Source organism: Drosophila simulans, chromosome 3R (genome assembly GCF_016746395.2).
Source record: "Drosophila simulans strain w501 chromosome 3R, Prin_Dsim_3.1, whole genome shotgun sequence".
NCBI lineage: Eukaryota > Metazoa > Arthropoda > Insecta > Diptera > Drosophilidae > Drosophila > Drosophila simulans.
Window position 1 is genome coordinate 3,776,516 of NC_052523.2, and position 11,798 is coordinate 3,788,313.

At 45.0% G+C, this 11,798-nt stretch overlaps 1 protein-coding gene across 3 annotated transcripts in view; it reads right to left on the reverse strand.

Moving 5' to 3' along the window:
• Positions 1-11,798, reverse strand: part of LOC6727073 (zinc finger protein rotund) — a 37,093-nt gene that overhangs the window by 15,558 nt on the left and 9,737 nt on the right. For all 3 annotated transcript variants that reach the window (XM_016175850.3, XM_044923397.1, XM_039295702.2), the window contains 4 exons: positions 7,442-7,543; positions 6,141-6,180; positions 4,166-4,216; positions 3,670-3,950 (listed from right to left, as the gene is read on the reverse strand). In XM_016175850.3, the coding sequence (XP_016033567.2) occupies positions 3,670-3,950; positions 4,166-4,216; positions 6,141-6,180; positions 7,442-7,543 (474 nt within the window). The remainder of the gene's footprint in view (positions 1-3,669; positions 3,951-4,165; positions 4,217-6,140; positions 6,181-7,441; positions 7,544-11,798) is intronic.

Sequence of the window (11,798 nt, forward strand, 5' to 3'; positions counted from 1 at the left end):
ACGAGTGCATAAATAGACTCACTCCCAATATCAGTCGATCCGATCCCAAGCCAGTACTCGTACATACATGGTCCAAATAATGTATAATACAATCAAAAACAAACACAAAGCGAGACGGCAAGCGTGTGCGAGCAGTGGCGAACGAGCCTGCAGTGGCCGGGAGGGAAGAGCATTTGCAGTGCGCTTCTGTTGCTAACCGCCAGAAATATCAAATGGGCTGGCAATTGTTGCAGTGGTCGCCCGTTAACGTTAACCAAATGCTAATGCCAAAGGCCACAAAACGCAGGCACGCACACCAGCGCGCTTTTTAGGGGCAGTTCGCGCCAATACCGTGTCAGAAAAATGCAGCGAAAAAATGCAAAAATAAATAGGCAAAACAAAAATAAAAATAGTTTACATAATTCATGTATTATATCGGATCACATTTTAATGCCCGCCGCCGCGCCACTCTGCATGTGTGCGTGTGTGTGTGTGTGTACGCGAGCGTGTGCGGAAAACATTGCCTACTTGGGGGCGCGAGTTAAAATTGTTTAACAAATGGCATGACTGCAATGTATGTGAGTGTGCGTGGCTTGTTTGTGTGCGCCTGCATAATTCGCGTGCAGTTTTTGCTTTTTTAAGACTTTTTAGCCTATTTTTATTGTTAATTAAATGAGGGGAATAACAGACACAGTCCACCGAAGTGGAGCGTGTGTGTGTGTGGCAGCGCCCGCGTGCCTGTGTGTGGCAGCGCCCGCGTGCCTGTGTGTGTGCGTGTGTTTGTTTTGATGTGCGCAACAAATTTGTGCAATTTTTCTATTTTTGTCGGCAGTTTTTCACCCGCTCGGGCATTTTCCGCTCGTTGTTCGCATGTAATTCACTAATTGATAGTGTGAGCTTGCCCCAAACCGCCACGCCCCCTCCCAGGCGCGCCCCCCGCCCCGCTGACCACTTGTGTAATTGTGTTAGTGCCTGCCACACATGAGCTCACACAAAGTTGAAAGCGCAGCAAAGAATAATGGAAAAAAGTAAATGCAAATGTCAAACAAAACTAAAAAAATTGCAGTTAAAAATAGTAGGAAGCGTATTATGCGTGGCGAGGTGGAGCGGAAAGAAAAACTGAAAACCAGAATCGCTCACCAATACTGGCACAGCGTGGTGCTATTAATAAGATAGGGTAAAAATCGCAGCGCACTTTTGCGTTTATTTCAGTTAATGCTGCTGCACTTTTTTGCCGCTTTGCTAGGCGTGTTCTATAATTTTATGTAAGCTTTGTGTCGGTCGCCCCAAACAAGTGGGCGCGGCATGTGGTCCATAAAAAGTTCCCTTTTTCCGTATTCTTCTCGCCGTTTTTTGTGGATAAGACAAATATTTTGTTGATGGTAAAAAAACTTTAAAAAATACATGTCCGTGATTAATTTTGTTTTTAAAGGATTTCAATTACAATAAGGACTTTCCTTGGGAAAACAAATATTTGCGTTGAGTTTGGAATGTTATTTGTGGAGTGTTTTAAAAAGCTTAAAAATATGCAGGGAATGCTGTGGGAAATTATTAAATACAGAATGCATTTTTCCGTGTTGGACTTAATGGTAAGGTGCTTAAAGCTTAATATTTTTTAGTTCTACGCTTCATCAAAAAGTCTGTATTCAATAAAGGCTCTTAGTTACTTATTTTAAAAATTATTTTAAAATAATGTGTGTTTTTCATTTGTCCTCTGCGGCAAAAGAACCGAAACAACCTCCTGACATGCGCCCCGAAATGGTGAACATAATTTTTGGTCAGCTGAAAAAACGGGTTGGAAAGAGCAATGCTGTGGACCCCATCCCCGAACCATCGGAAAGGATGCATGGGAAGAGGAAGAGCAGAGCACACTAACATGATAGGCTGGCCGAAACTTCCACACACTCTCACACTGACACACGAGAAATGTGGCCTGTTCCAGCTCAAAAGGTACAAAAAAACTGAGAGGGGAGCTGCTGCACGACTTTTTTCATACGTACATACGAAAGTGCCAAGTGTAGTAATTCCAATTGAAGCTGGACTGGGCAACAACAAGCCGACTGCCAAAGTCCGGCAGCAGGAGCTGGATCGCCCGAGAAAAACAAAAAATGCGCAGTGTGGGTAATTAAAAAAGTAGCAGCAGCCGCTTTTGAGCGTAGAAACGCACTAATTTTCAGTAGTGCAGCTCACCCACAAATACACACACCCCTACAGAGCCGAACAGGGAGTACATGCATGTGCCAAAAAGAAGTACAAAATTGACACACTCACACAAGGACGAAGTGCACACACACTCACACACTAGCACGCATGCAGAGGGGCAAGAAAAAACGGAGAGCGTAGCATACTTTTAGGCATGCTGCTATTTCACTTTGTCCCGCACAAATGAACACCTCCGTCCATGTTGGCCCTCTGGCACCCCTTCGGCACCATCACCCCTTGGCAACCCACCTACAACCCCATTCTACACCCCCTTAATCACCCCTTTTCTGTGGGTGTGTGCGTGCTGGCACCGCTCATCAGCGCTGCAAATGTTGTTAGCCTCGCACCGCAATTTGCGGGAATTGTGGGTGTGGCATATCAGCCGGACACATCATTCGTCCAAAAATGTTCGTTGTCAATACTGCTGTTCTTGGAGAATAAAATAAAAACCGCAGAAATAGTCTACTTAACATAAATGCTGGAAGGGAATACTATTTTCGGAGGTTCAAAGGTGTCTTTTTAGCTATGGTTGAAATAAGTTTCATGTAATATTCACAAAATCGAAGCGAATTGAAAGTGAGCCCAGACAAGATAAGTCTGTTGAAGATCGGCCCACCGGTATGGAATCTCACGCATATCGATGACCCACAAGGATTCTTGGACAACAGCTCTCCTCTGACAGCTGGCACCTGCCCCGGTTCAGGCCACAAATAACCGTTAAAAAACAATAAGCTCAATTAGCAGCAATCAACGCAGGCCGTGGACGCTGCACAATTGACATTTTACGAGCAACTGCAGCTGTTGGTTCAGGGGTTTTGGCCTGGCTTTCAGCCACGGCTTGAGTGTCAATGCAAGTGCATGGGGAGCCGCGAAAAAATGTGAGAAAACGAGGCAACATGATACGAGCCCTGGGCTAACTGCACTGTAAAACATATCAAAAGACTAACAAAAATAATCCAAAACATTGTTAGAATTTATTGAAATTTTGTTGGTAAAAAGTCAACTTTGTATGCCAGACTATACAATTTAATAGATTATTATCTGCAAGTAAGCAAGTTTCTTCTAAGCTCAAGTTGGGCTTAAACATATAAAACATATTAATTATAAAAGTAGTTACATGTAGTAACATGTAGTAGTTGATGGCACATTCAACATTCTTAGTTAATCTTTTTTATAAACGATCTTAATAAATCTGCATGTGAGTAATGAAAGGATTTTCCCTCAGTGCGATTGAAATTCGAATCTTTTGTCGAGCTTAATCAAGTGGAAAATTGTAAACAAAAGCCGATGCTTTGCCGGGCTCTGCCAGAGCTTCGAATCCGATTGGACACGATCCCCCTTGGTCACCCAATCTTACGGTCAACTGGTTCCTGCAGCGCCGTCGGCTCCGGCATAATTTAACAGTGGCCACCCTTAGCCTTGAGTTCCATTGCCAGCAGCAGGCATTTATCGAGGTATGAAAATCGAAACGGGCGCGGATGCACTCACCTGGGGGCACATTTTGCACTGATACTTGCGTCCACTCCCTCCACCGGTGGCATGTCCACCCGCCACCGAGGAGACACCGCCGGGTCCGCCCATTTTGCTGGCATTGATCGGCTGGGGCACCACCAGCAAAGCGGCCGCCGAAGCAGCTGCCACCGCCTGGTTGTGATGGTGGGCGGCGGCGACGGCGTGGTGGGAGCTGGCGCCCAGGCTGGAATTTCCACCCACCGAGGCGCCACCGCCTCCTCCGCCAACTCCGTTGGATGCACCCAGACCCAGGCCACCTGCAACAGAAACAAATGGAAGTCGGTCAGGTACAGGATGCATGTGCACTAATTAACACCATTAAAAATCGCACATTTGAATGGGAATGCAAAACATTTAAAATATTTGAAAGATCTTTATGTTTTAAATGATCTATAACTGAACGGAATCGATGTTCGCTTGCTATAATAATTTTCCAAGAGCAGGTGAGTCATCCCCTCAACCATCAACTCACCTTGTCCGGTAACCGCATGATGCTCCAGACGATTGTCATCCAGAAAGTGACCTGCAAAGGCAATTGAGTTGTTGCATTTAGTTGTTGTGTGTCAGCGTAGTGGCGCCACGGCTTGGGGCAGCATTAGTGCTGCCCCACGGTTGTCCATCAAGTTCTGGTTCGGTCGACGGTCGTTTGGCGTCCGTTGAAGTTGCCGCCGCTGACGTTCACTCACGTTGGCCATGTCGCCACCTGACCACCTGAGCAACCCAGCTCCTGGCTGCCTGCTCTTTTTTCTAATTAAACTGAGACATTAGTTGGCCGCTCTGATTGCCACTGGGAAATCGCCCGAGGAGTTATGTGAAAATAGTTGCGCATTTGCCCGGGCTTTAGAATTTTTTCCGCGGCCCATTTGCGTGCAAAAATTGTGTGAATCCGTTAATGAGTTTGTCTGCCCGGCTCGATGGGCTAGGGGGGCGTAAAGGGTTGCCCAGGATTTCGGGGTAATCATCTAATTATGAACAATAAGCACAATAAGCGCTGGGTAAATTCCTCTGTAATCCGGCTTAGACAAACGAACTGAACCGAACCCAAGCAAACCAAAACCAAACCGAATAGCTCGGTTTCTGGGCGCCCCGCTGCTATGTCAAAAACATTTCTCTAATAAAGCATTTGCAGATAATTGCTGGGGCCGGTCCTCCGCCACTTCTGTGTTAATTACACGAGAGCTGGCCAGTGGCGCCAGCCGGAAAGTTCAGCTAATGAACAGTGGCCTGGAAGCTGAAGCTCTTCAGCGGCATTTCAAATGGACGACCGGCAATATGAGCCGGGCGCACCAGTAAAAGTTGCCTTATTGTTAATTTGTACAAGCAGACTATCCGATCCGAGTACATCTACATCGAAGCTAACAATGTGGCCGATCGCTATCGCAACAAAGGCAACGGCAACAGCAAGAGCAACAGCAACCGTAGCAGCAACAACGACCTTATTGGCCAATTGCCTAGCGTTGACATTATCGCTCGGCGATCATTGCCGCCAACGTCAACGCCAACAAGCTCTGGGGGTCCAGGTCCAGATGCAGGCTTACCTTTTCCTTTTCCTTTACCTGGCCGGCCAGCCATCCGGATGGAAGTTGGTGCCGCAACTGCGCCTCCAAACAGGAGCGTGTTGCTGTCAATGTTGCTTGTTGCCGGTTGGTAGTTGCAAGTTGGCTGTTGCAGCAGCAGCAATTGCGCTACCAGCGAGTCAGCCAGGCTAAAATGTTGTTTGCATTTTAGGAATTTATGTAAACATCTTGTAAGCATTCTGCGACTGTTGTTGCTGTTGCGGCTGTTAAAGGTCAATTTTGGGCTTATTTCGCTGCACTGAGAAAAATTAGAGCTAATCAGTCGGTAATAAAATATTAAACTAATAACAACGTGTCTAACCTTTGAAAAAGTAGGACCATACTAAATTCCTTAATTACTGGATTTTATATGGATTCACTTAGATATATTAGTTTTTTAGTGACTGGTACTTATATATTGCTAATCGTAGAATTTTATATGGAATCATAGAAAGTAGAATTCGCTTCTTTAATCGTGATGTTTTTGCTGGTATATAACACCTCTGTTTGAAAATCTTAGTTCTAATTATTTGTTTATTAGTGTATAAGGACCTGGCATTAAATTTAAATTGGGTAATGCATTTGTTTTCAGTGTGACACTCCGTGGGAGTATGGGACCGGAGTGCATTGTCTTAGCGGCTTTTGTTCGGCGGCCCGCACGCGTTTTCCAATTTAGCTTTTGCATTCTTCGGCGAGTGAGTTTAGATCGGTATCTGGGAGATCTGCGGTTCGCGCGCCGCGATCTGAATCTTGGAAATTCGTGATTATCGGTCGGGCTGTTTTTGTGAGCAATTAATTAACAAGAGCATTGTTGTCAGTCAGGTTCGGTTCTGGGCAGATCAAGTGATCTGGTGGCTGCTTGGGATAGGTCCGCTGCTTACGGTGACTCACCTTTCTGCAGATTGTTGTGGTGGTGGTCGTTCATTTTGGCCTGAAAGGGAAAGGAGAACACGGATTGGCATTTAGTTAATGCGTCACTAGGCAGTCGTAGAAGTTCAGCGGCGTGGAAGAGCCAAAAGCAATTCAGTTAATTCGATTTGCAATTGAAGCTTCTAATCTGGCCAATCCACGGTAATTGCTTGTTGTCTAATGTCAATTCATAATTATTCCACACGCATTTAATTAACCCCATCAACGCAACATTATTATCAAATATTCATTCGCAAATGTGCAAGAGTGACCCCGCATCAAATGGCCATAAAACAATTTGGAGCGCTGTCAAAAATATTTATTCATTACACAAATTTCCTAATGACTCGCCGCACGGCAAATCGCATTACAATGTCCAGCGAAAAGCGAATGCAGTTTTCCCTGTGAAAATCACGAATAACAAATGTTTTCGCCAGCTGTCTGTCAGGGCGATTCAAAGCTAAACAAGCGATAAATGAATTGAAAAGCAATTCGAATGCGTGACAAAACCAACAAACAGTCCAGATACATCAGTTCCACTGACGCCAAATATAAATAAAAATTCTAACCGCCGGCCAGCGAGAGTGATAGATGTGATAGAAATGGCAATGGCAATGGAAAAAATGTGGAGTGTGGAAAATAAGGAAAAGAGTTGTCTAAAAAATGCCACCGCTTTCGATTGCATGTAAATGCCAAATGTGGGTTAAAATCCTCCAGCCAGACATGACCTAGGACGACCGACGACCCGGCCTCCGTCGTCATCGATGCGATGCCAGAAAAATGGAAATCGAATAAAATAAACATGGCCCGCCGCCGCCGGCTGTGTCAAAAAATAAATGCCAGCCGGCTTTTTTCTAAACTATTTCCATATGCTTAGGTCGGGGCGGGGAATCCCCGAATGCAACAAGAAAATATAAATACAAATATTGCAGCGGCGAAACAAAAGCAAAATCTAGTCTGGCTTTGGCCAGACACAGTGGGCAATGAAAGTAAATAAGCGTGCTGGGTGGTTAGATGGGTGGTTAGATGGTTGCCTAGATGGGTGGTTGGGTGGCTGGCTGGCTGGATGGATGGCTGCCTCGATGGGTGGTGCAGGAAGCGGAGAGCAAAACAAATCCAAAACGTTGGCGGCACGCGAGCTTAGAATTTGTTTTTATTTAGCCCCTACCAACGGGCGGGCCATAAAGTTATGCCAGTTTGTTTTACCACCGTTCGGATACGGATCTATAGATAAACATGCTATTGCCACAGCGAGGAGCGTTACCATTTAGCGGCCCACTTACCTCGTACTCCTGCTTCAGGGACATCGGATGATGCTCGCTGGCATGCTGATGACTGCGCGGCGTTGGCGGCCAAAGATTGTAATCGCTTATGTCTTTGGCATGCTGTGGTTGTTGCCGGTTGTTTAGCGGTTCGGATTCGTGGTCGTGTGTTTATGGCCGGCGTTTTGTTGGTCGATTACCCACATGGCACAGGACATGGAATAGAAAATGTATATCAAATTTTAGTGGGACTTAAAAGCCAATCATTTCACTTTCTAAGGTGACACTGAGTATAACGAGATGAACTTTTACAAATTTTATTATTGAACAGAAGCTGATTATTATTTCTGAATAAATAAATATATTTTAATTTGGCAATTACTATGACTTTGTATGTGCTTATATTGATTTCTCTGGCATTAGTAATTAAATTGCATAAGACAGTTAGTTAATTTATCCAAATAATAGTGGGCTTCTTAGCTCACTGTTGCATTTCATGTAACCAACTCAAAATCAAATTTAACCTATTACAAACATTTACATGCTGGTGGTTTAAAAAATATCTTGACCCTAAAATGTTGTGATCCGGTTGCGTAAAAATCAAAACTGGCACTTAACATATTCGTAAATATTTTTGCTTTGGAGCTTAACTAATTTTTTTTAGGACAAGAGATAAATGCCTGAAAAAATGAATCGATCGGATAACTGTTTGAGTGACCTGAAATTCAAATCCACTTGACTGCATCATTTTTTCAAACACTCGCTACAAAATAAACATTCAGAGCGTGCCTAAATATAGTTTGCACTCTTGATCCATTGTAACAAGATCTCCGCTTGTGATGGGCTCAGCAAAAAAATGGTGGAAAAAGGGCCTGCATGAATTGGAAACCGTCAAGAAAGTCGAACAAAACAGAGTTGGCCAACGGCTCGAAATACTAATGCAAATAAATGTGAGTGCCAATTGAAATAGAAAACCGCGCTGCACACAATCGAGGTGTCAAAGCGACGGCGATGGTGAATGTCGACGAGAGCGACAAAAGTGCGGCGGCTTTTGGTGTTGGCCCAACTCAAAAACGTGAAAACGCAAAAAATCGGAGCAAAACAAAGCAGGCCAAAACGCAACTAAAAAAGTGTTGCATAGCGCAAGGGGAGTTGGCCACTGTGTGATAGGCCCACACACATGCGGGAGTGCGTGGGTGTGAACCGCTGAGCGTTAGCTTTGTTGCTTTAGTTGCCTTTTCTCTCTCACTCTCTCTCGCTATTGCTGGCTCCTTTTGGCCAACTGCACCGCACCCACTCCCTGCAGCCATGACTAGTTAGTAGGAGGGCTAAAACGAACACAGGAGCGGCAAAAAAGCGCGCAGAGACAGACACACACGCACAGACGCAGCTGCTGGTGCTGGTGCTGATGCTGATGAAGATGACCAGAGCCATGGACATGGCTGTGGACATGGACGGAAGTCCACTCTAACCAACAGCCCAGCACCAAATACAAGTCCAGCAGCAGCGACAACAACAGCAAAAGCAACAGGAAGGCGTCGCTTGGCCCACTCCCATTTTCCATTTCCGCCAAGTTCGGTTTGCAGCACGCAGCAAAACTGGACAGGATAAAAAAAGGAAGACATTTGCGAAACGCAAAAAAATGGCACAGCGCAGCAGCAGCTTTCTCTTTCGCCTCTGCTGCCGTCTCGCTCTGAAGCTTGAAAAAAAGAACAGAGCGGACAAAAACCAAAGAGTTTCTAGAGGAAAAAAATCAAAACAAATTTTTTAACCCCTTCGCCGGGCAGCTGGCAGCGACGTCGGCGTCGGGCGCGTTGGGGGTGGGGCAGATTGGGTGGCTTAGCAGCCTCTATGCAGCGTTAAAAAGTGCAAAAAATTAGGCGGAAAACGTTAAAACATTTTTTCCCTTTGCAATTGCACGTCCTGACCATCCGACAGGACTCGCCAGGACCCCGAACCCAGTCCCCAAGCGTGTTTTGCACAATGTAGCAACCTTTGCCGGGGGTTTTCGGTCCGGCTTGGTCTGGTCCGACTCCTTCTCATCCTCGCAAGACGCTTCGCCCGCACCCCTTCACCTTGGCTTAGCTGATCCTGCCCTGCCCCTCTACCTTGTGCATTCCATTTTTTATTTTATTTCCTTCCTCTTCACATCTTTTTAGTCATGTTGCCACTGTCTGCTTCTATTGATTTTTTTCGCATTTAGTCGCTTAAAAAAAACTAAATTTCTGCTTTTTTTCGTGTCCAAATGTTTGACCATCCGCACTTCTGTCTCATTTCTGCAATGCCCTTCGCAAAGGTTAAGACAGCTTTGCAATCCAGCAAGGACATTTTTGGGCATATAAGCTTTTACAGATGTTTTCCAAGGTTTTATTTTTTTAATTTTTCAAAATTGGTTATAAAAGAAGGAGAGATCTTGAACATGGATCGTATTATAATTAATATTAATGGATGCTCTTAACTCCGAAAAAATTCTTTAAGGGAATTTGAATCTTCGGCTATCCGTCGATACCTTCACCTCTTGCCAGGTTTTTTTTGTCGCCAAAGTGCAGCGGGAGCTCTGAGGTTAGAATATGTTGTCCCCGGTTCTTGTTGATTTTGTTGCTACACAAAAATTGTGTCCAACTTTGTTGCAATTACTTTAAAAAATTGAAGTTGCTTGCGGTTTTGGCGGTTCTGCTTTCCGTTCCATACTATTTTTTTTTCGACCTCGTACCAACTCCGTTCGCAATTCGACGTGCCGTGACTGGCCCCATTAGTCAGTTTTAGCCTGGGATACGAAATCGGACTCAAATCCAATCGTGGTTGGGAGCCAAAGGAGTAAGTGGTGTGGAGCGCGACCGGGTTGTTTCACTTCGCTTTTCAATTTTCACTTTTTCGTTGACGGTTCTTTCCTCTAATTGAAGCGTAAGTATTAATTGCAAAGCTTTGTTTTCCAACGCGCTGCGGTCGGCGGTTTCCTTTATGCGGCAGACGAGCTCGGAATATGTTTTAAGGATATATAATTCATTCGCGACTAACTAATCTGCTTGCATTCCGTGCTTTGGCGAAAATTAAGTGCAAAATTAATTAATGAGCTCCCCTACCAACTTGGCACCGCTTGTCTCGGCCAACTAATTTCGCTAATGCAAGTGACAACGGCAGCAAAAAATGCCGTGATTGTTGACGCAGCCAGTTGGCAAAGGGCAGATGGATGATGGCGAAAGGGATGGGTGACCATTGTTGAACTTTAAAAATTAATTAACTTCGAATATCCTTTAAGAAGCATGCGGGTGTAGCAAAGTTTTAAATGGGTTTCGCCAGGACTCGCTAACGAGTCCATTCAGCGGGGCTGCCGGGCTGGTTTGGGGTGGAGAGCCAAGGTGAACCTTTCTGCCTGGACACGTCGTCGTCCTTGGAGACAATCACTCTCCATTCAAAACAATAATTTCGCTGCTCCTTGAAAAAAAGCGTTGGGAAACTCGCTGGAGCTCAATGAAAAGCAAAAAGCAAGAGGAAAACAAAGAAAGCCGAAGAAAAAAAAAACTGGAGGGTGAAAAACAAGACCAACAAAACAATGTTTAACGCGTCGCGCAAAGAAAAACTTGTTTACATCTTAAAAAACGCACAAAAAATGGAAGGAAAAAATTGTACGATTTTTTACACACCGTGGCACGCGAGCAGAGAAGAGCAGAGCGTTTTGCTGGAAATTCGCAGAAGGAGCAGCGGCAAAAGCAAAAAACAAAAAAAGGTAAAAAGGTCGAAGGAAGGGGAAACTCAAAAGGATTTTTTCAGCGTCGCGTCTGCTTTGAGAAATGGAAAGGGTTAAGGGTTCGGGAATAGGTGGAGTACAGTGGGGAGGGGCTGATTTGAGTTGGCCGAAACAGTTGTTGGCCCGAAGTTTTGCACAGTGAAAGTGCTGGCAAAAGCGGGGGTTAGGTGTTGGGGGCTGCGATTTAGGGGTGGGCTCCACCGCTGCCCAGAAGAAGCGCAGCAGATGAGCTGTTGGAAGTGAAGGGGTGGCTGGCAAATCACTGGAAATGGCCTGACCTGAAGCTGAGCTCCAGGGCTAAGGTCGTTGTCTTTGGGCAGGCATTAATTCCTTATTTTTAGAAAGCAGTAAATACTTGCGAAACTTTAATTGTAACACCAAAATCAAAGACAATTAAACTTAAAGTGCAGACAAAAATTGATAGAATTAGACTGCAGCCAAGACTCCCATTTAATTTCTACAGGCAGCTATCACTCATTTAATTCACTTAGCCGGACAAGTTTGCTTGCATATTAATTATGGCGCAGCTTCATTGGTCTCTTGGAACCACGACTACAGTGTCAAGTGGAAAAGTTTTCCATGCTCTACTTTCCCCCTTCTCCCAGCTGCAACCCACTGGCTTTATCTCGG